This window comes from Coenobita brevimanus, chromosome 40, assembly GCF_032717465.1.
Source record: "Coenobita brevimanus isolate Jiangsu-jjx chromosome 40, ASM3271746v2, whole genome shotgun sequence".
Lineage (NCBI taxonomy): Eukaryota > Metazoa > Arthropoda > Malacostraca > Decapoda > Coenobitidae > Coenobita > Coenobita brevimanus.
The window spans coordinates 15195899-15222681 of record NC_136993.1 but is presented as its reverse complement, the minus strand read 5'-3'; the positions used below and the strand labels follow the sequence as shown (position 1 = coordinate 15222681).

Here is a 26783-nt window from a genome sequence, read left to right as displayed (position 1 = left end):
TGGCAGATCATAGAGAATGTGTTCACCTGAGCCTAGAAGTGATCTAAACAGGTGAGCCTCCGCTCACCTGTTACTGTGTTCTCTTGAGGCACTCTGCTGCTCTCCCATTTACTATGGTTGGGGTAAGTATTGGAAAGCACTCAGAATAGGTAGATACTTATTAATTTGGTACAAAATAACATGTAGTTCAAGAGTACCTTGGTTTTCACACAAAAATATAGGCGATATAAGCATTGTTCCAATGACCAATCACCTGAAAATCTCCAAACTGTTGCACATATGGCTCACTGTGGCTGTTGTTTCAACTTACATTTTATTTTGTCAGCTTACATAATACTTTTCCACTAATATTATACCCGTTTCCACTTTATATAACTGTTATCACATGTGTGAACTCGCTATTTCTGTTGTTTCAACTTACACTCTATTTTCATCTTATATAATAGTTTTCCACTAACATTACACCCGTTTCCACTTTCTATAAGCGTTATCACATATTTACGGGCCTTACGATTATATTTAGCATAATATTAGTGCATAGCCGGTATTTACCTAATGAGCGAACTCGCAATGACTGTTGTTTCAACTTACATTCTATTTTTCAACTTATATAAAACTTTTCCATTAACATTACACTCGATTCTACTTTATATAACTGTTATCACATATTTACAGGCCTTATTATTATATTGACCATATATTATCACATTTACAGGCCTTACTATTATAGTGAGCATCATATTATCGCAGGCACACACAGTATCAGTAATGCACTAAGGTGTTGTATTCTTTGAAACATGGCTCAATGCACAACCCTACATTGCAGTCTACACACTTGTACCTCGAATCTCTTCTCATAGTGGTTTCTCTCACTCTGGACCGGCTGCATACGTGACAGTGGTGCTGGGGTCCACTACAGTTCAGATGAGGAGGGATAGTGCTGAGGAAGTGGCATCCTGTGAGAAATAGGGGAGTCTAGGCGGTAGGGGTGGGCGTAATCGATTATTTGTAATCGATTACTTCGATTACTCGCCAGAAAAATATTGTAATCGATTATTTTTCCAGCAATCGATTATTTTATTGAGTACTTTTGGTGGATTTTTGTCATACTTTTAGCCATTAACATGCAGTCTTTCGCGACTCGAAAAATTGGAGGCATTTTTGTACAGCAAGTTGTAAATGAATCCCTCGTCTCAGTGGCATAGATAGACGATTTAGCTGCCAACTCCTAGGTATGTATTTTATTTGTGAGAACATTGATATTGATCACTGGTATTTCATTTTGTAAGCATGATATTTGGCGGAAATACCAATAAAGTGACGACTTCCAAATAACCTATCTTCGTTTTGGGGATTGGACATCAGAAACTTTAAGATGACCCATATGATTTTCCTTAACATTAAGCTTATTATTCATGTTACTTTACATAAGAACAGTACACAAGACGAGATTGTCTCCCGCGGAACGCACAGCTGACTCGTAAACCAGAACAATGACAGCCAACTGATCCCCGGGAATGAAGACTTCTTGGTATGTTGCTTGCTTTCTATATTTATAGTTTTGGAAAGAATAAAAATTATAGAGCAGTCTCCGTGACTAGTGAGTCCTTTACTTTGTTTACCCAACCTTGTTGTATTCTCTATATTGATGGATGAATTATAAAATATCTGGCCCCACAAACTATTGCATTATATATTTATTCATAATTATTTTAAATTTTGCTTTAATAGGCCTAGCCAATGTTTATTTAGCAGGACAGTTATGCCATTTACTACTGCTACTACTACTACTACTACTACTACTGCTACTAAAACCACCACCACTTTATAGTTTTAGTTTTTAGTGGAGGGGTTTTGGAGTTTCTGTTTGGCATTATCCATCAGTTCCATTTATCCTGACAGCCTAAGGATCTGTTAAGACAGATAAGTAATATAATTCAGAATAAAGCATTATAGTTTATTATTTATTCAGGAGGGGTAACTTTATATTACATACATGTATTTGAGGGAGCTTCCTGAGAGGAGGTAAGGCATCGGAGATAATTCTGATATGAGGATAAAGGATATATATCTCGTACAATATTTACCGACCTCATAATGTTCATGAAAACTAATTCAGATTTCTACAGTATGTCGCCATTATTAATAGGTTACTTACCAAAGAAAAAGAGTATAACTTTAACAAGTCAAAATTTCTCCATGGAGTACAATGATTATTGTATCTTAATAGGAATCAGTCGTGTGAGTCTGTGATTGTGAATTTGTGATACATTTAACAGAGGCTTATTTTATTTATAATTACTTTGATAGTACAAGTGATATATATTTTTCTATGATGATTTGAAATATGTCGTAATCAATGTGCTACTTATCATTATGTCATGAGTGTGATGTAATACAGTACACTGTAATGACCATTACTTCCAAACAGCTATTAAACATAACAAAAATAGATCTTGGTGAATACCCTTTATTCCTGTAAGGCTTTATTTTATTTTCTATTTACGTTATGTAGCTTCAATTATGGGTACTTTTTAGCTTCTGTAGCTATAAATTTTAATTTAAATATATTGATATTTCATATTACCACACACATACACACACACACACACACACACAAAGTACCAGGAAACTATTTGCAATGTGCACTTTGTTACTGACTGCACTCAAACCATCACATTATAATGATTATACTGTACTTATATATTCATAGTAATCGAAATAGTAATCGATTACTAATCGATTACTTTCATAAGAGTAATCAGTAATCATGATTACCATTTTTTGCTGGTATCGCCCACCCCTACTAGGCGGCAGTGGCGGGGCGGGTGCAGTGGTGGGGCCTGTCCTGTGAATACCTGCTGATAATTTCATGAGACAGCTCCCTCACAAACCCCTAGAAGGTCTCAGAGGTTCTGTTGTCATGGCGTGAAGGTAGCGTGTGTTGAGGACTGTGATGTTGAGCAAGTGGAAAAATAGCTTTTTGTACCACTTCATCGTGGTCCTGGCACACTCTGCACTGGAAATCATGGAGTCAGACTGGTCTACTTGTTTCGTGTTGACATTGTAGTCCAGTACTGACTCCGGTTTCCAAACATTGTGCCTCCTCTTGCTGCAGTAATCCACGGAGTCTCTATGGTGCATGAAGGGGAGTTGTACCGTCGATAGGAGGCAAACTTCCCTGTTGTGGTTCCATACAGTGGTGAGGATTTTATTCATCTTCAAGAAAACCACCTTGTTCTTGTCAAGTTTCCTCCCAACCTTGACCATGTGCCGACAGTTTTTCTTGACTGTGCCACAGACTTAGGTGTCGTGAAGGTGGAGGTACCGAGCAAGAAGGAGGTTAGTGTACCAGTTGTCCAGGTACAAGACATGACCACGATAAAGGTACTCTTCTATCACTGTCCTCACCACAGACCCAGAGAGTCCAAAACTTCGATCTTCCATTATGTTTGTCTGTGTGCCGGTGTATAAGACTATGTCTTGCACATAACCAGTCTTACAGTCACACAACAAAGATATTGAACCCAAAATGTCTTTTGCTGGGTATGTACTGGCGAAAAGAAATGTTCCCTCTCCACAACATGAGACTCTCATCTATGACAAGGTCTCTGAAAGGAAAGAAGAATGAGCGGAACTTTTCACACAAGTGATCAAATACCATCCTTATTCTCCTCATTCTGTCAATGTTATCAGCATTAGCAGAGTCATCGGCATTATAAGCGTGGAGTCGGTTCAGAATTTGATGGACTCTATTACGACCCATTACCTTCCCAAACAAAGGCATGCTGGTCATTTGGTCCGTAGACCAGTATCCCGGAATTTGTCTTTTCTGCACAATACCCATCAAGAGAACCAGGGCCTAAAAGATGAACATCCCACCTAGGGTTACTGGGTAGTCATTTGGGAGTGCCTGCTCATCGTACCTTGATGCTCGCTTTCACGGCGCTGGCTGCTTGCAAATTAATTCGTCTGCTCCACAAGCTGCTTCACAAACTCATCACCATAGAACAGGTGGAAGAAATCCACCCTAGTGGAGCCTGCATGGAGTTCAGGAGCCGTGCAGCCAGGCCGCAACTCCTCCGTGAAGGGGGGAATGATGGGCATAAAGTCAGTCCTATCTTCCCAGTCCCATGACACACCAATGTCTCCAGTCTCGTCTCCATCGTCGCCTTCATCAGGGTGTGGAGGAGAAGGTGGTGGGGGTGGTTGTGGAGGTGGAGAGCGGCACCCTTCTCCACTTGTGCTCCTCTTCCCTCTCCCATTTTCCATCCCCATTCCTTTCCTTCCTTTCCCCATATCACAGGGCTGTGGGGAGGAAGCACGGGAATCTTGCGAGGAGAAACAGGTGCTAGGGAGCAGCTCCTCACCTGCCCGCTGCCCAGGTGCACCACATGCTCTCCCTGTCGCCTGCTACTACTACTCGCCCTTTCACTGATCACTCCCGCCCCACCAATCACGCCTTCCCTAGAAAAAGCACTAGCCCCATACCTTATTTTCCTCCTTGCCACGCATTCAGCTCCCCTTGGCGAAAACCTTTCTATCCTCAACCATGAGGTAACACCACACGCTATGCCTCCATCCCCATCCTCGTCCTAATCCTCTTCTGAGCCTTCGTGTAGGGGCTGGAGATAGGTGCATGCACGTGGTTGAGGTGCAGACTGGTGTTCCTTCGCCTTGCGGTATGTGACATACTGCCGCTTCCTTGGCGACAGTAGCTCCTCATCACTGCTGCTCGTTTCATCATCAGGCATCACGTAGTCCTTGTCCTTCACACTGTCATCTAGTGGAGAATTCCTTTTGCCTGTGAAGGCATCAAGGGTGGCTTGAATTTCATCATCAGAGAGACCTTGGTGCACCATGTGTGTTCAGGGTCACTGCTAACATGTGAGTGACCAAGTCAAGGGTGCGCGTGAGTCATGCGGGACGGGGAGCTTCCCCACCTGGCAGCGGGTTGAGGAAGCTGTCCCGAGTATGAGTACCAAAAATCATGCGTGAATTTTGACAATTGTGCAAATGACGGACCTCGCAATTGCAAAACGTGAAAACATGTCATCGGGAGTCACAGTGACACAACGCTGCAACATGTATACACGTTGAAGGGATGCCTCGGGTTAAACAAATTAATGTTTGTATATTATTTGAGGTATATATAAGGTACAGTAATCCCTCATTTACCTGGACATAATACAGCCAAAGGCATATCTGGGTAGTGGGAACATCTGGATAATGAACACTTTCCCTATTATACCCAGATCCTACCCATACCCAGCCTATACCTAAAGTATTTGTACAGTACTTATGCTAAATTTGGCAGTGTTTTCCAGCCAGTCAGGCATATTTAGACATCAAAACACTCATGGGAATATGCGAAGTAGTGCTAAACACCAAGAAAACCATACAGAAAAGCCACTGATAACTAAAAATCACCCTAACTATACACTACTTTATGTACAATACCCCTCTTTATCTCGGCACTGTTTTCAGGTCGATCTGCCACATTTATACATCAAAACACACAGGAATATCTAAAATCATGCTAACACCAAAAAAAAAAAAAAAAAAAAAAAATGCTGAAAAACAAAAAACACCCTACCCAGACACTACTGTATTTTGTACTGTTTTCAGGTCAATCTGCCATATTTAGACATCAAAACACACATAGGAATATCCAAGGTAATGCAAAACACCAAGAAAACCATTAAAAAAAAACTGAAGACCAAAAAAGCACCCTTACTACACCCTCCTGTATGTACAGTTCTCAGCCTAATTTTGGCACTGTTTTCCGGTCATTCTGCTATAATGAGACATCGAAACACACATATGCATATTAATGCTAAACATCAAGAAAAATGCTTGAACAACAAAAATCCAGAAAAAAGCCTGAAGACGGTTTGAAAATCAATTATTTGTGATAAGAGATTGCTCTCAGGGCTTTAAAAAAATCCACGGCCAAACGGGCCACTGAAAATTGGTTATATTGGTATAAATGGTATATATACCATCACCTTCACTGGTGTTTATACTATAAGATAAGCTAATAAAAACACATAAAAGTGAATGGTAGAAGTACAGAAATGCAGTGAGAATTAAGTGTTCAGGAGTAAAACTTACAGTACATTCATGTAATTTCCCACCTTCCTAGTGCACAAATTTGCCAGCACCTTCCATGAGATAAAGCATATTGTGTAGATGCAGATTTTCATGTACTTTCTCATAGCTTTTCCGGGATTTCAGTTTGACCAATGGTAATTAAATAAATAAAAAAATTAAAAACTCGCAAGTCAGTGTTATTACCATGGAGGAGGGTTGGCACTGAGCGAGTGAGGGGGAGAGCTGGGAGGGTATGGAGGAAGGACGGGAGGGGGGGGAGAAGCGAGGCTATGGGCAGGAATTTCACCCTTCTGTCACGAAGCAGATGGGTGCTTTTACTGTACATTTATTTGTGTCATGCGGTCAGTTAGACACCAGGTGTCCATGCCGAATCAACTCACAGTGAGTGGGCGACTTTGGACGTTCGGTAGAGGGGAGGACAGCTGCTGTCACTGAACATGTGGTCGTGGCTTGTGGTCTGTGTTACAGTCTCAGATGCAGTTAGGAATGACTTAGCCTGGTGGCCGTGCGACTACAGACATTCGTTTGGGATGTGTATGGACATTTTGACACCGCTTGTGCGTTCACTGGCATTACTTAGGTGCTGGAGGTTTGTTGGGAGTGATCGGATCAGCACATGACTTTGACCATTCAATACAGGGCCGCAGGGATATTTTAGTTCTAGTTGTGGGTTAAGGGCTACTTCCCGTTCACAGTTCGAGCCCAGTGGCCACGATGCCGAATGTTTGAACATGTCGACTGGTCAGTCGAAGTTCTTTGGGACTTTTGCATCCAGATAACAGCAAGTAAATTCAGATAATGGTTTAATAGAGCCCCAGATAATGAATATGTCCGGATACTGTACATCTAGATAAATGAAGGACTACTGTATATTTATAAATGATGACGGGCTAACAAAATAAAGCAACCTTGAGAAGAAAAAATATTTAACTAACTAATGGTAGTTGTGGTAGGTATAGTTGTAGCCAATGGTGGTAGTGGCAATAGTAGTGGTAGTAGCTGTTCCCTAGGCAGTCTGGCCGAACAGTCCCGAGTCCCTTAGGAAGACCATGGAGACCGGGCTTCCCATAGAGCTCTCAAAGAGTGTATGTTGTGTTGTTGGCTTAGGTGATTGTGTGCAATGCAGTCTTCCACAATATGTTTAATAGTATGGGGTTCTGTGTTACATCCTAGACTGGCATCAGCGACAGAGTCATCCAGCCTCCTCTGGTAGCGTAATAGGGCTGGATGGTGGGCACCATCCAGCCCTATTACGCTACCAGATAGAGACCCAGATAATGAATATGACACTGATGTCATATTCATTAAATGACACTGATGTATTGTATGTTATACCAAGGATTTTGTGTGTGTGTGTGTGTGTGTGTGTGTGTGTGTGTGGTAGGGGAGTGTTGTTTATGGTGAGGTGTGGAATATGACTGTGTTCTGCTGCCCAGTTTGTGAGAAGGGTCACTGTAGATTTGGCTTGGGCTATTTTGAGCCTGTTTGTTGTGAACCATTCGTGTAGTGTGTTGAGGTAAGGTTGGAGGATGTGTGTAGCTGTGCCTGCGTTTTAGTCCATACATGTAAGTGTTATATCATCTGCATGGGAAGTTATGTGTATCTGTGGTGTGTGGGGTGCGGGTATGTTGTGCATTTATAGGTTAAAGAGTGTAGGGGATAGAAAAGATCCTTGAGGGACACCGTTTGTGAAGTTTCTGATGTTAGAAGACTGACCAGCAAATGTTACGTGTGCACATCTGCCTGATAAGTAGTTTGCCAGCCATCTTTTTGTGTTATTGTGCATGTTTGTGTTGAGTATTTTGTTTGTGAGGTTGTGGTGGGGGATGGCATCAAAAGCTTTGCTGATGTCTAGTGTGACTAGGAGTGTTCTGTGTGGTGGCCTAGCTGAATTCATGCCATCGAAAACTCTCTGTTTAAGGTCTGTAAGAAGGGTGTTTGTGGAATGTAGTGGCCTAAAGCCATGTGATTAGGCAAGGGGAATGTGAGGTGTGACTTGTTGTAGTACTAGTCGTTCAGTGACTTTAGAGGGAGTGCAGAGGAGTGTGATGGGGCCGTGTGAGGAGGGTGACGTGGGGTCTATGTTGGGTTTAAGGATAGTGATGATAATGCCATGCTTCCAGATGCTGCGTATTATGCTGTGTGAGCAGCTGTAGTTTGATATGTTGGTGAGTGCTTGTATGCCTTGTGGTCCTAGGTGTTTAAGGTGAATATTGCTTATGTTGTCTGGTCCACAGGCAGATGAGTGCTTAAAGTTGCTAATGATATGCTTCGTCTGGTTGTAAGCGAAAGGTGCATAGTCTGGGTCTATGGGGAACTGTCTCTTACGTCGGATATGTCGGTCTTCGGGATGGGGGTTTAGATGGCAGACATATGAAAAGTGATTGATGAGAGTGTTGCTAGTTGTTTGTTTGAGGGTATGGTGTCTGTTGTTGTGATGACAGCGTGTGATTGTGTAGTGCTGCTGTTGGAAAGTGTGATGCTGTTTAGTGTTTTGAAGAGTTTGCTGATGTTTGTTTTGTGGTCAAGTGTTTGGAGGTAATTTTTTCAGTTTAGTGTGTGCTGTTCTGATATTTTATTGTTTATTTGAGTGTTGATTTCTTGTATTTGTTGTGCGGTGTTTTGTGCATGGGGTGTTGAGGAGTGTCGCAGTGTGTCCCTTTGTCTGATGAGGCCTTGAACTTCTGGTGTGAAGTTGGAGTTGTGTCTCTTTCTGTTGCCCATAGGGATGTGTCTTTTGTCTGCGTTTTGTATAATTGTATTGAAAGTGTGCACAGCAGTGTTGATGTTTGTGATGCGTGTACTGTTTAGTGTTTCGAAATATTGTTCTGTTTCATTTACAAAGGCCTCCCAGTTGGCTCTCTTATAATTAGTGTATGTGTGTTTGTGGCCAGCTGGGGTGATTCTGGTTTTGGAAGTGATGATGATTGGGAGGTGATCAGAACCTAGGGTTTTGACCACTCTCCAGGGTGTAGTGGGGTCGAGGTTTGGGGAACAGAAGGTGATGTCTGGGGATGATGGGAGGAAGAGGGCTTGGTGTGGGATATGAGTATGTTGGTCTAGATTGATCAATATGAAAAGATGATCTGTCTGGCAGTGGTAGTTGTGGTGGTAGTTATGGTAGCTATGGTTGTGGTTGTGGAGGTCCAAGGTCGGGTGGTGTTGCACTTAATTCAGCTGAAGCGTCAAATTACAATTCATTTGTAGGTCAGCAGAGTGCACATCCTTATTCCCTGCTTCTTCCTTACTTTAATTTCATACTTCTTTCTCTCCTTCATCTGTGATTAACTGTAGAGGTCATTACTTGTAGAATACTGCTGATACTTGTTGTAGTTGATTGTAGAGATGTAAATTGCAGAGTTGCATCATAGATACCTTGTTGTAATTGATAGTACAGTTTTCAGTCAGAGGTGCATCGTAGATAGTTGTTGTAGCTTCTTTGTACTGATTCTTCTTCTTTAGTGCTGTAATTTATTTCCTCTTTACCATTGTAATTTCTTTCTTCTTTACCACTGCCACCAGTGTCGATACTTAGATAGGTAGGTAAGTATCTCGGTAGGTAGGTGCCACCAGTGTCAATAATGTGGATAACTGTAGAGAGTCGTACATTACTGCTGCAGACAAACAAAGATAATGGTTGTATCTACAAATTGGGATTGTAAGTGCTTGGCGAGGCACTTGCAACCAATGTAAAGAGTCATGAGGTGTTGGATAGCTTGAAGATTGTATATTTGTATGTCTTCCTCTGTCTCACTCCCCCGTCTGTTTCCCTTATATCATAAGCAAAGGTGAAGTAGAGGTACTCTGGGGTTACGGGGTCTTATTGTGACACATATATATTTTTCACTTTGTCTGAAGGGCCAACTTAAAATATAACCATTTTGGTTTGAGCTACATTTTGTGCCTTAAGGAGACAAAAGCCATTGGGTCACACAGAGAACGTAACATTCGTGCCTATTTGTCATTACGGAGAGAGATGTGAAGTGAGATATCATCTGTTTGAGAGGTGATGTTAAAATATTTAGATCAGTCTGGCATCCGAAAAGAGAAATGGTCAAGACAGGGTTAGTGAGTCGAGAAGAAGTATGAGAACGGGACGAGGAAGCCGATGAAACAGGAAGGGTAGATGGTGGAGGGGGCAGAGGCAAATAAGGGTTCAAAAGTTATTATAGAAGGTGAACAGGTGGATAGAATCGTAGTCGTAAGGAACTGTGAGACAGAAGCTGGCATAGTGAAGCACGATGAAACAGCAAAGGTGTAACCAGGTTGGGAAACAGTGAGAAGAGCTGGAGAAGTATTAGGAGGAGAAGCTGGGGTTGTGATCGTGGTAAAAAAAAAATGGCAGGACCGACGGAAGGGGAACAGGAAATATTTTCCATAGTTATGCGTGATATGGAAAAGGCTCAATATGATTGATGAAAAAGAATGGGTCGTGTGAGTGGAACCTGGAGTCTGGAGGCCCGGCCAACGACCCACGACGGGACCAAATGCTCCAAGCATGCACTCCCTGCCTTACCCAAAAATGGATAGAAACACGGTGTTGGAGAGCAGAGTCTCCCAGAACAATGATGTGCCACCTGCAATTGGCTGAAAGTCCTCCCACAAAGCAACAGTACCCCCACATCCGAAAGCAGCAGCAATTCCGCCTTTGCAGATGTCCACACACTGGGGTTGTGCCACCAGGATCTCGAAAATTTTCCAGACCAATAGTTCAAAGCCAAACCCTATTCCTTCCTGTTGCAAGATCTTAAGGGTCATTGATGAAATTTTGAACGTGGAAAATTCGATTCTATTTAAAGCCAAAGATAGATTTTTTTTTTTTTTTTTTTTAATAACAGAACGGAGGAAGGAAAAACAAATGGAGGAAAAAAAATAATCCATACACCAGATTACTGGTGTTCTCTGTTCATAAAATATCTGTAACAGTTAGACTTGAACAGTTGTAGGTTAAAATTTGGAGGAAAACAACTCTGGGGAAGTGAGTTCCAGAGAGATGCAGTTCGGGGAATGAAAGAATTCTGATAGGCAGAAGTTCTGCAATATGGTTGAGTGACCTTCCAGTCATGAGCGCTACCAGATGCCCGTGTAGCACGAGGGAAGGCATGGAGAGGTGGCACCATGGACGCAACTTCGTCTGAGCATTTGCCAAAAAAATATCTGTAAAATAATGCAAGGGAGGCAACATTCCTTCTTACTTGCAGGGGGGGTAGTTTATATGTAATGGCAGGGTTGTTAATGATTCTAACAGCTTTATTCTGAATTTTGTCTAGTTGTCTTAATGCAACCTCTCCACAACCATTCCACAAGGGTGAGCAATATTCAAGCTGAGAGCGCACATGACTCTTATAAATTATAGCTAACTGCTCATCGGCGAAGAATAGAGATGGCAGGAGAAAAGGCAGGAAAAAGCACCAGTAGAAGAAAAGAGCTTTATAAAATTAGTTCAGGCAGCGACAGGGACCTAAGGTGAGGGGAGAGGGCAGAACAGAGAGGAGACGCAAGTGCTGCGTGCACCTAGCAACCAAACTTATACACACCGTAGAGTTCATTTTGGTACTTTGCTATAATTCCCCCACACATCAAGTCCCAGCAGCATCACCAAAGCCCCTCCACGACTACAACGAGCAAGGAAACGGGAGGTATGGTAGTCCGGATGACGTCTTTTGTTTCGCTGTTTATACCAAAAGATGATTCTGGTAGTTTTGGTAAGATTTCGAGAGCAGTGACAAGGACAGTATAAGAAACTTAGTCCACTAACCCGTTTACAGTCACAAATGCCTCCCTAAGCTGAATTAAAATGTCTGAAGATAGACAGTACAGTTAAGGATTGTATGGAAGGAATCACCGCATTCATTCCAGTGATGTCCTCTTATATTATTCTTTCTACACCCAGACGATTTTGTTCAAAACTGGAGAAATTCAGTGTCGAAAATCCTTCAGTAAGTATCATTTACCTAGAATAAAATTATATGATAAAATGAATCTGCGTCATCACACTGAAAAAGTTTACTCTGTTGGTGCCATGCACGCCTTGGATGATTTATTCAGGCTAAATAATAGATCATTTCATTCAGCCTATGTAATTTGTAGAGCCTAAAGAATAATCGAGATTCCGTTCAACCATTTGGTCATTAGAATTCCCCAAAGGTAAAATATTAATGATAATAATTATAATTTGGTGGCCTGACTGAATTAGCATCAGGCATCCGTGGAAGGCGAATGGCTTAAACCATTAAAGTGTGCTTTGTGAGCACATGACGAGTGAGCGAACGCCATGTTATCAAAATTTCCCTCTGCTATATAATTATAGGCTGAATCTCCGATATCTCTTTGCTAGAGCTGATACCAAAAAACACAGTGTTATGGCGGAAAATATTTTTAAATTTGATTTCTTATATCGTATGTGAGGCATTCACCGATTACAGCCGAACACTTCCTTGGAAAACTCAGATTCCATAGGGTTCGTACGTGCATTATGGGTGAGTTTTTAGCTGATAACAAAATTTATTGATGTATCACATGTAGAAATATGTCAACTATATTTCACATAGGAATAAATTTAATGTGACGGTCTGGTCGTGCTGGGCTGCATATTTCCGTTCTGTATGCGTATGCGTCTCACCACCGGGAACCCTCAGCCAGGAACGACGCTCCCTCTGTCGTGTCAAAATTACCCATAGTTTTTTCTCGAAAATATACTCAATGTGTTTCCCAGGCAAAATTGCTCATGTTTATCGAAATAACCTAACCTAACGAAACCTAACCTATCCTACAGGGCAGCTTGGCTAAGATGGGTGGCTTTGGTATTGAGACGAATACCTATACCGGTACAGAACGGAAATATGCTGTCAGGCCGGGTCAGGCTGGGACGTTTATTTCCAAACTAAACTGACAGTAAACATCGCTCCCTCACTCGTAAGTAAATTTAACAGTGTCCTGACATTTGCTTTAATGTTTTTAGTTCTTTCTATAATATTCATGTTTTTACTGTTTATAATTGCACATTTTTCTGAGTATTATAGTTGATCTGTGTCCAGATGTCTCAGTCTTGTGAATAGGTCAAACAGTAGAAACCATGCCCACACAATAATTTTATGTTTTGATCTAAGTTGAGCCTAAAGTCATATTATAAAATAAATGCAGTTCCAAGATTTTACTCCAGTTCTTGCTAAAGATTCAACTCAGGTTAGGCTGAAACTGCAATACCTCCAGAGTAAGCCCATTTTCATTATGTGGGTATCCTTTCTGCTTTGGGCGCTTTGTCACTTACATTTTTGTACTTACTTTTATATACTGATTTGCAGATTTCATTAGATTTCATCATACTAACTTACTACTGTGCAAAAACTGATTTTCCATATGGTTGTACAACACTTTCAGCCCAAGTCCAGAGTCAGTTTATAGTAATAATATCTACTATATTTCATTTACAACATACTGGCTCGTATCCGTACTTTCATATACTGATTTGCCGATGATTCCAGGAGAGTGCCAAAAAAGGAGCCTGTTGATGCTATGCTGAGGCCAGACTCTTGCAGATCCTTGAATGTATCAATGGTGCGAGGCTGACGTGTGATGGTGAGGAAGGCGGTAAGGTTGGAACAGTAAAACATCCCCAGCATCATCCCATGCAGCCACAGGAAGGACACCACCACCCGGATAGTGTTGGTGTTAGGCTGCCGCAATAGAGGTACACGAAGGTGCATGGCTATGACGTACAGGTAGCTTGTGGTCAACGATGCCAAAAACGTTGCTTCATCTAAACTATTACCCAGTGTAGGAAATGAAACATATACATTAATTCGTTGTTATCTTCCATGGCCTAAGATGGATATTTCTTGTCTTAGCAAAATGATTTAAGTCATGAAAAAAACAGGAGGAAAACACTTTAAAACATCATTCAGTTCCATGAGTGACCTCCACAAGAGTGAACTGCTCATACAGACCTTTTACCGGAGTATCGAACCAGCCAATACAGAACAGGTCCACTGAGCAAGAGTCCCACCACTAAGGCCAGCCACGTGTGTTGTGTGAAGGGCCACAAGAAGGCCTGCCAACAAGGGAGTGGCGGGGACACCCTCAAGAAAACACAGTTTACCTAGGAATAAAGTAAAGCGTTATTGTATATATATATATATATATATATATATATATATATATATATATCTTATGTGTCTGTGTGTGTGTGTGCAATATATCTATCTATCTATCTATCTATCTATCTATCTATATATATATATATATATATATATATATATATATATATATATATATATATATATATTGTTACGGAACAGAGAAAGATAATGTACACTTTAAGTGAGAATACTAAAAATCACTACTGTCCCGTAAAGTTCCAGGTTCAAAACAAAGAGTTAGGTAAAATTACAAGTTAAAGTTTAATGCTCAAACTAACAACAAAACATTCAGGACTCATAAGGATAATGTAATGGCAAAAACAGGTTAAATATATGGTTAACTGCAATAGCCTCTATTAACATGAAATTAGCAAGAGTAAATTTACCTAAGTCAGCCCTGATAAAATGAAAATACACTGGGTAATGCTCAGTTAATGCAAGATAAATTATTACAGATACAAAATAATATTGATGATAGCTGACAATAAGAACTTTACATGAATTACAAAAAAAAACTCACTAGGCCTACAAATCAACACCTTATGTTATACAGTACAAGGAAAAATGCAATAACAGTTATACTCAAATTACACACAGCTGCTAGATGGTTGGAGACTTTCTGAGCACTCACAATAATAACTGTACAGGGGAGGACAGAGATGTGAACAAAATGAAGAGCAGATCTAAGTGGCAATGATGCAGAGACTGAGCTCATTATATAGGGGCCAGCAGAGCTTGATACAACTTGTAAGAAGGACGCGCAAATGAAGCCATGGGGACAAAGAGTTGACAATCCCGCTCTGAACAACAGAAAGAACGACTTTACTATAACGGTAGAAGGGGGGGACTGAGGCAGAACACGCTCGTGATCAAACATGCAGCATACTGTGCGTTAAAATTACACAAAGGATGATGAAATCATAGGCTATGTAACAATGTATATGTATGTATATATATATATATATATATATATATATATATATATATATATATATATATATATATATATATATATATATATATATATATATATATATATATATATATATATATTATGTGTGTGTGTGTGCGCAATCTCTCTCTCTCTCTCTCTCTCTCTCTCTCTCTCTCTCTCTATATATATATATATATATATATATATATATGTTTATATATATATACTATATGTAAGGAGCCTCTGTGGTACAGTGGTAGAGTGTGAGTTTCGCACGCTGGTGAGCTCGGGTTCCCCTCCCGCCAGAGTTGTAAAAACTTTGGGAAGCGTTCACCAAGTGACTTGCTACTTTGGCGGACACAGAGGGTGCTGTGGTTGAACCAGTGTCACATACTAGTATGCTTGGACCCAATCGGCTTAAGGCGGGCCAATTACACTTGGTTTACAGACTACATACACATCCAAAGCCACTACAACACTATAATCACACTCACAAGGACTTGTCACCCTACGTACAGTCTCTACCAGACAGCCTACTACTCTGTTGAATGCGAACTACTCTGAAAACAGAAAGTTATTCTGGAAAGAGGTGCAGAAATGTTGAAGTGAAAGCGGAAAGAAATGGGATGGTGTGAAGGATGCAGGTGGTAGATTATTAACCCATGGAGATGAAGTAAGAACCAGATGGAAAGAATATTTTGAAAGCCTGATGAATGGGGATAGAGAGAGCAGAGCAGCTGTAAACATGACTGGTTTTGGGGCTGTGCAGAGAAGGAATGCAGTGCCAGGAGACGTGACACTTTCACAGGTGAAGAGTGCTGTGAAGCAGCTGAAAAATGGGAAAGCAGCCGGAGTTGGTAAGGTGTATGCAGAGATGCTTAAATGTAGTGGAGAGAATGGAATGAAGTGCTTGTTGGAGATAGCCTATGTAAGAAGGCATGAATGAGTGAAACTGCATGCAGAGTGGAAAAAGGCTGTGACTGTACCCCTGTAAAAAAATATTGGTGAATGGAGTAAGTGCAAGAATTATCGTGGCATAAGCTTACTGAGTGTGGTAGGGAAGGTATATGGAAGAATTATTATAGAAAGTAAGAGAGATATCAGAAGTCCTAGTGAGTGATGAACAGGGTGGCTTTAGGAGTGGCAGAGTATGTGTGGACCAAATATTTGCAGTGAGACAGATAGTAGAGAAGGCTTGTGAGAAGGACCATAAGGTGTTTATTGCATTCATGGATCTGGAAAAAGCATATGACAAAGTGGACAGAGAAGGATTGTGGAAAGTTTTGCACATGTACGGTGTAGAAGGTAAGCTGCTAGGTGCCGTCAAGAGTTTTTATGATGGTAGTGAGGCATGTGTCAGGGTTGATGGGCATCTAAGTGAATGGTTCACGATCAGTGTGGGCGTGCGACAAGGTTGTGTGATGTCCCCATGGTTGTTCAGTGTATATATGGATGGGGTGATGAGAAGTGAAAACACGAGTAATGGAAAGAGGGATGGCGTTGGTAATGAATGGTGATGGATGGAATATCTCAAATTTGTTGTATGCTGATAATGCAGTACTGCTTGCATTGCTGATAATGCAGTACTGCTTGCATTGCTGATAATGCAGTACTGCTTGCATTGCTGATAATGCAGTACTGCTTGCAAGTACCGGACAAGAACTTGGTAGGCTAATGCAGAGTTTTGTTGATGTCTGTAAGCGTCGTTCCTTGAGAGTAAATGTAGAAAAGAGTAAATTGATGGTTACTGAGAGAGAAGGTGACTTCCAGTGCAATGTAACAGTGAATGGAGAGAGACTGGAATTGGTGAGAAAGTTCAAATACCTGGGTACAGTGACAGGAAAGAGAGGAAAATGTGCAAAAGAAGTTGAAAGTAGAGTGACACAAGGAAGAAAAGTAGCTGGTGCAATGAAGGCCTTGATAAGAAACAGAGGCTTGAGTGTTGCAGCTGCACGAGGCTTCCATGAAGGAGTGTTAGTGCCAACTTTAACATATGGATGTGAGACTATGGTGTGACATGAAAATGAAAGGTCAAGAATAAGGGCAGTGGAGATGGGACTGCTGAGGAATGTATGTGGAGTACAGAGGGTGGATAGGATACGAAATAATGTGATTCGTGAAAGATGCGGAGTGAGGAAGCTGGTGGACACCAGAATCGAAGAGAGTGTACTGAGATGGTATGGTCATGTGGAGAGAATGGATAACAATGGAGTGGTGAAGAAGGTATATCTGAGCGAATTCGAAGGAGGGAGGAGGCGAGGTAGGCCAAGGAGAAGGTGGAGAGATATGGTGCATGAATGTGTGAGGAAGAGAGGTTTGGAAGTCGGTGAGGTTAGAGAACTGACAGGAGATCAAGCTGGGTGGATGAATTTTGTAAGGAGAAGTGCATGATCAGGGAATTTTGGCATCCCTTTTTAACGTGGCAGCGTCTGGATAAACACTGTCAGGTACGATTATGTGAAGCTACAGAACGTGGTGAATGTTTTTGGTGTACCCGATAGAGCACGGATTCCGGGGGCTTGAATGATGAGTGAATGGAAGAGTGGCCCATTGGATTGGGCAATTTTGGGCTGTCTGAACATTGCTACTCCTCACCCTGCCTTTGGGTGGGAAAGGAGGTCCGGATGATGATGATATATACAGGGTGTAACGCGACTTACGACAAAAACTTACACCAGTGATCTGTCATGCAATTTTGAGTATATTTTGTCCTATAACATATACTCTCTGTGGCCCCAGTTCAGTACCCAGCATTCGGCTGTTTGAGTGTAAAAGTTTAGTGGCTGCATAGGTGCCATTGTGTGAGAGCTTCGCAGGGCGACGGGAGACGAGTATTATTAGCTTATACTGTAATGTACATAAAAATCCCATATCCTATCAGTACAAACTAGTTTTAAGAAGAAACTTGACGAAGTCTGTTGATTCTTTGACATCGTCATGGATTTCTGCAGTTCTTTTGTACAAATCAACTGTAAATTAAGGATTAAATTCAAATTTTATGGTTTGCGAGAGAGTAGGGAGGGAGGAGAGGGGCTGGTGTGTTGTAATGTTTTGTAATGTTTAGTTTATAGGATTGCTACGAGCATTATCATAACACATACAGCTCATTCAAAGGAAAAATATACTGTAATGAGTGACTAGCATTCCTTTAAGTCAGGAGTAATATTATTATTCATTACAAATTTTTCTGCTGTAAGTCAACATGGCACCATTGCTTTCATATGATGACTTGCGAACAGTGACAGGATTGCCACTGTAACGACTATGCAGCTAGACGTACTTTTTGCTTCTACCTAGCGGCATTATTTAACAACTGACAACATGATATCTAGCTACATTCTGGATATTTTTGCCATTTTTAGGTGATATTCTAGAGATTTGATCGTATTTTGTAGCGATGTTTTGCAGTGTTTACTATCTAGCGACAGTCTAGCAAGTTTTCGGGACTAAACTAGCGAGATCGATTATAAGGACTTGACAACCCTGCGTCCACTGTCATTTGAACGGGAAAATTTGCAGGCGATCCACACACTTCAGATACTGTTCTCCGCGTTCAGGCGTTCACTGGGTTCAGCTTGTTCATGAAACAGCATGCCACGTACGTACAGCACTGAAGAATATGCAGATATCGTCTATTATTACGGATACTGCGATGGTAATGCCATTGCTGCAGAGAGGAATACAAGTGGAGATACCCAATCGCACCACATTTGCTTGCAGCGGAAAAATTATTATAAATGTTCTTCCTGACTTAACGTGAGGCTAATCTCCCTTTACAATAACGTTTTTCCATTGAATGAGGTGTGGGTGTTGTGATAATGCTCGTAGCAATATCCTACAAACTAAACCTTACAAAACTGGCAACAACACACCAGCCCCTCTCCTCCCTCCCTACTCTCGCAAACCATAAAATTTGAATATAATCCTTAATTTACAGTCGATTTGTGCAAAAGAACTGCAGGAATGCATGACGATGTCAAAGAATTAACAGACTTCGTCAAGTTTCTTCTTAAAACTAGTTTGTACTGATAGGATATGGGATTTTTATGTACATTACAGTATAAGCTAATAATACTCGTCTCCCGTCGCCCTGCGAAGCTCTCACACGATGGCACCTATGCAGCCACAACTTTTACACTCAAACAGCCGAATGCTGGGTACTGAACTGGGGCCACAGAGAGTATATGTTATAGGACAAAATATACTCAAAATTGCATGATAGATCACTGGTGTGAGTTTTTGTCATACGTCGCGTTACACCCTGTATATATATATATATATATATATATATATATATATATATATATATATATATATATATATATATATATATATATATACACACACTTCTCATAATGTCTCTATGTTTACCGAAAGCTTTACATCCAGTTTTATTGCATCCTCCCCCCTTTTTTCGCTATCATGGTCATTCGTTAATTTTAATATTTTTCACAAGGCACTGTACTCCTCGACTTGAAGAATTTCTTCGCTTATTCTGATGATGCTCTATGTTATATGTGGATTAAACGTTTGTTTAGTACTACCCCGGTTCATCTTTAGCCTTGCTTTGAGACTTTCTCTGCTCAGGTCATTGAACATTTCTTGCAGTGTCTCTGCTCTTTCTGAGATTTCGACCATGTCATCTGTAAATCTCAAATGGTTTAGCTTTTCTTAATCTATGTTTTCTCCTTTGTTTTCTCAGTCTAGCTTTCTAAGAATAATTTCTAGTCTTGCTGTGAAAAAAAATTTAAGTGAAATTGAATCTCCCTGACGCACTCCCTTCTCAGTGTTAATTTTTGCAGAGTCTTTATGCAATTTAACGTTAGCAGTTCTCTCTTCATATATGTTTTCGAGCAGTTTTACAATGTTCTCATTTTCTCCTTGTTCTTGCAATGAATTTATATTTGCTGTGTGCTCCACTGAGTCAAAAGCCTTTTCGCAGTCAACAAAACCAAAGCAAAGTGGATTATTATAGTCTGTAGTTTTCTCAGTTAACTGATTCATTGTGTGAAGGTGATCAGTAGTCGAATACCCGCTTTGGAATCCTGTCTTTTCATTATTATTATTTTTTTTTTCCAAGTTTGTAGTTTTTCTGCTCGTAAAGACTTCGGTGAAGAGTTTGTAAATGACTGATAAAAAGCTAATGGGTCGATAGTTACTAAGATCTTTTGAGTCGCCTTTTTTGAAATGTAAAATAACTATTGGATAACACCATTTGTTAGGAATTATCTTCTTTTTTATACACTGAGTAAATACGTTGGCGAGCATGTTTAGTACTTGTTCTGCATCCAACAGTAAATCTGCTACAATTTCATTATCTCCTGGAGCCTTCCCTGTTTTCATATTATTAAGAAAAATTTTTACTTCGTCTGGTGTCACCTCAGGTATTTCACGCATGTCCAATTAAAAGTTAGCTGTTGGTACTATTTTCTTTGATGCATACAGATCTTTGTAATATTTTTCAACTCTCTTCACCATCTTATCTCTTCATTTAACGATTTCACCGTTTTTGTCTTTCAGTGATATAATTTGTTGCTACCAAGAGCCATTTTACTTCGGACTTGTTTCAGACTTTTTCCTTTTTTGATTATTTCTTTGATGTGATCAATGTTTCCCACTCATTTTTCGTCTCTTTGTTCCTTGCTGATAAGCTATTTTACTTCCGCTCGTTCTACTTAATCTTTCTATGTTTTCATTTTCATTTCCTTTCTTTTCTTCATGAGCTCGAGTGTCTTTTCCGCATACTTCTTGGCTTAGGTTATATTAAGCTTCCCTATAACCTCCGCTCATTCACTAAGCACTTTTGTTAGTCTGTCATACAACTCATCGATGTTCCATTCAGCGTTTCTTAGAGCCTGAAGTTTATTCATTATTTCTAACTGAAAGGCAGCTTTGTTTTCGTTTTATTTTCATTGGGCATATCTTTTAATCTTTAATCATCTTCTTTCTTTCACTTATGAAATTGAATCTGGCTGTGCAACCCACCTTTCTACGGTCAATTCCTATATTTACTGATGTTGATAACCAGGGCATTTGTAATTGTGTTATTCTTTTCTGATATATATATATATATATATATATATATATATATATATATATATATATATATATATATATATATATATATATATACAGACAGACGGACAGAGAAGTTGGCTATCACTCTGTCTGGCCTTTATAGAAATCAAGTGATTCATATTGAACCTTTTTTTTTTTTTTAAGTTGTAACAGGAGTAACTTCTTACAAATTTAGATTTATAAAGTGTCGACCATGATGGCCAGTATCAGAACTAATTAAAAATAATCAAGTGAGCATCGTGGAAACATGGTAGCCAAGTGTCTTTTTTTTTTTTTTAATCCATATCATTATCAGTTTAAAAACGGGTAGGGTGGGGCGGGTGAGTAGTTGGGTATATTAGTAGCGGAAAAATAGGTCGATTGGAATAGGTCCACGAGAGGAAATGGTCTATGGGGAGCATATCTCCAGAGGAATATGCCCAAGAAGGAATATAGGTTCAGTGGGTAAAATGAGACTTCGGTGGTCATTTCCCACAGAGGGAGTGGCCATCGAGGGTCCCAGGCAATGCTGATGTGCACGATCATAGGGTTTTACCGGGGCGACTCCGGATACCACAGCACACTAGATTTATTTTAATTTGGATGCAAAAACACTGTCACGAATCAAATTCGCGACATTTTCCTTTTGTGAGAAACCACGAACTATTAGTGGAAAACTCACTGTGTATCGTTCAATTAACCGTTTCTCTCTCCATTTCGGTGGTATACTTTTTTCAAAACATTCGTCACTGTTTCAAAAGTGACCGTTCTAATACACGTCATTAAGTGCTCTACTGAGCAATATTATTGTTTCTTTATTGTTCGCCCCTGCTTGCCTCAACCGTTGGCCACGCCTTCTTCCGGGTGGCCTGTGCATTACCCCATACGTCGTATTTGAATGCAGTCTTTGGTCTGTCGCGATGGAGTGAGGTTCTGTGCTCCAGTAGTGAGAGGTCATCTAGCACCCAGGCTCCACTAGACTACAGTTCTCCAGGCTCCCACCCTTCTTTGGTGATACGCTACCTTGACGAGTATTTTCTTTTCGTTTTCCTAGACTTAAGAGTTTAGTTAAGTGTGCTGTTTTCCTCACATGCTGGCCGGCTGCGCTGCATGTTGTTTTTCCTAGGTTTAAGAATTTAGCTTTTGAGTGAGTGAGTGCGATCTCTTTATTTTGAATTCATTTGAAATGTAACATCAAATTTATTTCTTTGTAATCAATAAATTTAACAGTTCTTTTTCTTGAGCTTAATGTAATGTAAACTTGTGTTTCATTTCTCCACAGTTAAGCTTATTTCCCTTATAGCTCCTAGCTTGCATAAAAGTTTTGCCTTTCATAACTGGTACTTAGGCCAGTCTTGTTGTATTAAACTTAAAATACGTTGTGCCTTCTAGGAGTTACGCATCAGCAAGAACCTGATAATATTAATAGTATTAGATATTTATTGTCAGGGGTGAAGTAACTTTCTCCAGAGGCTAACAGTACTAATAAACAGCAATTGTGAGAAATTAGTCTCTGCTGTGTACTGTTGAGAAAGTTTATAAATTCTCGTTCTGAGAGAGTCAGCGAAGCGGCCGGCATAAAGTAATCATTGCTTGATTTAGCAAGACAATTCATTGTCCCTGCTCTTCAGTATCATTGAACATTATCATTTAATAACTGCATTTATTTTAAAAACCCCGTGACAAACACCATCCAACTTTGTTTCAGCAGATATTCAGAAAATTTATGATAAAGTTCTCAGTAAATGACTGATAAACAGAGAATGTAAAAGTTCACGATTTTATGGTTGACTTATGTTCCCAGATCGCAAACAATTAACAGTGATAATAATGTTCAAACTAGCTATAAATTATTAGTGGAGCTCCTCAAGGATAAATCTTTGACCAGATTTTGTTTTTACACTCGAGGGTGCGATGCAAGAAAGGGTGTTGTTTTGCTTGGCATGTGTGTGTGTGTGTGTGTGTGTGTGTGTGTGTGTGTGTGTGTGTGTATGTGTGTGTGTGTGTGTGTGTGTGTGTGTGTGTGTGTGTGTGTGTGTGTGTGTAATTCACCGGGTCAGTTAATAGGATCACAATATGATCGTGATCATCAGCTTAAACCCTCCCGGAAGAGCGCTGAGAGCTCATATAGTCCGATCTAAGGGCAAGACTGTGACCTTCATACATGCACACACCCATCTCCATGCTCAAGGGAGACAGTAACCACTCACTTCGTCAGTGAAGCTTTACGCAACCTAAGGAAGGCACGAAACCCTGTGTAACAGATGGCAGGCGAGAGTGTTACCGCTGAGCCACCAAGCATTTTGTGTGTGTGTGTGTGTGTGTGTGTGTGTGTGTGTGTGTGTGTGAACAAAATAAATCATACAGTTTCTGTTCCATTTTAACTAAACTTGGCAGAGAAGTTTTTTAGACATGGTGTTCACCATTTCTTTGTGAGAGTAGTAGGACCCATTGCTTTGTCAAAGTTTGACCCAGCAATGTCAGTTTAAATCTTTTTTGTCTAATTGAGACCAAACTTAGATGATGAGTTAATTGTGCCGCAAAGGTCAAGGAGACAGAGCAAAGTCTAAGCTTTACACATGTTTCTGTGTTCAAACTATTTAATTAAAACAGATTTGATGTGAGTAGATCCAAATTTGGTGGAAGGGTTGAGCATCATCGATAGGACTGAGATATTGTTTCAGAAAATTATAACTCAAAGGTCAAGGTCATATGGCAAGGTCAAGTTAAAAATATGGATTTAAACCAACTTTGTGGATAGGTTTGGTGTTCGATGAGGATCAAGGGATCCAGTTGTGAGAAAAAATCAGTCAAATATCAAGATCACAATATCAAATTTCAGGGTTATGGAGCAAAGTCATCTTAAACAGCATTATTCCGATTTGGGGCAAACTTGGTGGAAGAGTTAAGGACCAGACAAAGATGAAGTACTTCGATACTGAGAGCAACTGGTGGAAAGTCAAGGTCATTGTACAAAGTTAAATATTCAGCTCTTGGACCAACTGGGAGGCACGGGTGTTGCACTCTCTGAATGCTTCTTCTTGTCTCTCTTTATATCACTATTCAGAAAATACAGCCATTAGTAAAGTAATTAAATATGCTGGTGCTACGACAATTGCAAGTAAAGCAATGACTGTACCTAAGACGACGGTGAATCCTTCCAATATTATTTAAATATAAATTCAAGCAATTTTTAAAATTCATTCATTCATTCATTCATTGCCAGACGCCATGTATCCCAAACGGGTTTGCCAAGGGCTTAGAGTTAATTGTTTTACAGGGAGGGGCACCAATCCTCCACCAACCCCACTTGACAAATAGGGATGCTAACAGCATCTGGTGTTCCCAGGCGGTCACCCATCCAAGTACTAACCAGACCCAACGATGATTGATAAAATTCTCCATATATGACATTTAATGGTAACTTTTATTTAAAGTTTGATACGACACTGACGGAAGGAAATGCTGAAGGGGATCTAGGTGCCATTATCAGTAATGAACACATTGTTTAGTATTCCTTCATATACTGGTGACATGTCCATTCCAACAGCAAAGAATTATCATTCGAAAACTCTTCACTGGTGAACATACTAAAAAAACAGGTATACTATGATATGGGTATCACATCTAAGATTTTTTGGTTCCGAACCTGACTGATAACGGACATAAAGAAAATAGCAATAATTCACTGGACTGGAAACAGAGTAAAGAACAGGGACAGTGATTATATTTTTACACAATACAGGCAAGGTATACATTTTCATAGAATACAAAGTAAATCTGAGTTATGCAGACGCCGAAGCATTCATAGTACCTCAGCCACGTCTATAACAACTGACTTCTTCTGAGCTCTGTTACCAACCAATTCCTCTTATAATACAGAACACCTTGCACCGAGATTTTAGTTTTTCGTGAGATGTTTTTACTAGTTTTTATGATAATATTTGTGTACACAAGGGGTAAAGTCCTGTGATGAAGATGTGCTTTTAATGGAGGGGCCAGACTGAGTGTATGAAGTATTCTTCGGGGATATGTAGTCACCGGTCCCAACTGACTGGCGAACCGACGCAGACTCTGTAGTAGCAGTTGTAGTATTAATACGATTAGTAGTAGTTGTAGTAGTAGTAGTAGTAGTGGTCGATGCAGCCAAAGACCTAACTTAACTTGAACCCAATTGACTGCAGGTCAAAGCTGCTCTTCTTTTGCAGTCCACCATCCTCCTGTTTAAGGGATAGGGATGGGATTGAAGGATGTTTGCATAACCAGGCAGGTTCACTGCCCAGGCGTCCCTCTCCAATACCGCAATCTCTATCATCACTGTATAGTATGCCGCCGTTACCTGTGACGTTTGACTCCTGATGATTCGCAGCTCGACCAGTCACCTTGAATTTGGGTACACCACGTGATTTATGAATGAATCAAACCCCTGGGTGGTGCAGTTCTTTTGGTGCTGGTCAGCTCAAGACTTCAGAGTGAACATAACTCATATATTTAGGCAATGAAACCAATTAGCTAATTATTCAAAAGATCATACATATTATAGGACATATTTTATTGAGAGATATGCATACCAGATACTTGTTGTTGCGGTCTTAGGTTCATCTGGACGTGAACCCTATGAACTGCAAATTAAAGTTACCCTACTTCTGTAGTTCATCATATGCCTCCCGGAAAATAATGAGGGAGCTGAGGAATGTCTGTACAACTGGGCGGAGTTACTCGATTATATTTGTCCCAGCCAATAAAGGCTTCCTCTCTAGCAGAATTCGAGACAATTTCGTGAGGCAAGATTATTCCTTGATTCTGTAAGAGGGAAAGGCACCTCACACCCTAAAACTGCATTTAAGAGAATTCAATGCCATACAATCGATTCTGTCATTATATACCACATGGTCAAACGGAGCACTGAAATGCTGGTAGTCTTGGCGATCAGAGAGAGAAGTGATGTAAAGGTTGGCAATGCCGAGGTCAGCAGCGCCACTCCCAAGCATGCCAACCAAACCATTCCAAGTCCCGTTAGGATGTCGTGTACCCCAAATCTCACCTGTTAAGATATCAACATTAGTAAGGTATCGGGTGGTAGAGAGATGAGATTATTTCAAGTTATGTATCTCAGTCAATTTTGGAATTCATTATAACATGCAGGTATTTTACAGCAAGTGTTTTTAATATTTTTATTACCACATATTCTCGTAAAGAATTAGCCCGACCCAAAGTCTTATTAGTATATTAAATGTGCTGAGTATCTGTGTTCTTTGTTGATTGTGAATGCCAGTACGAGAATAAAGCAAATTCATTTTCTGTTTACAGTTACAGACAGCAAATCAGGCGCAACCGACGCAGTCAGAACATTTTCATTTCTATCACGTCACTTTAGGTCAGTTCAGTGTCGGCTCACGTAGCCCAGTTCAGGGGAAAATTACTTTAGTTTATAGCTGGTCTCTCATTACACTGGCTTAACTCTCACTGGTCATCATAAATATATATGTATGTGTGTTGGGGTGGGGGGATTCCCAAGTAGAACCAACAGATCTTGTTCC

General features: G+C 40.3%; 2 protein-coding genes across 2 annotated transcripts in view; both read right to left on the bottom strand.

The window, feature by feature from the left end:
- LOC145396965 (uncharacterized) overlaps nucleotides 1-13820 on the bottom strand; it is a 66334-nt gene extending 52514 nt beyond the window's left edge. The window contains exon 1 of the mRNA XM_080270197.1: nucleotides 13569-13820. Coding sequence (XP_080126323.1) covers nucleotides 13569-13820 — 252 coding nt within the window. The remainder of the gene's footprint in view (nucleotides 1-13568) is intronic.
- Nucleotides 13821-14050: 230 nt separating this feature from the next.
- The window catches only part of LOC145396964 (glutamate receptor ionotropic, delta-2-like), a 55291-nt gene continuing 42558 nt past the window's right edge, over nucleotides 14051-26783 (bottom strand). The window contains exons 5-6 of the mRNA XM_080270196.1: nucleotides 26130-26287; nucleotides 14051-14212 (exon numbers count right to left, since the gene is read on the bottom strand). Of these exons, the coding sequence (XP_080126322.1) occupies nucleotides 14051-14212; nucleotides 26130-26287 (320 nt within the window). The remainder of the gene's footprint in view (nucleotides 14213-26129; nucleotides 26288-26783) is intronic.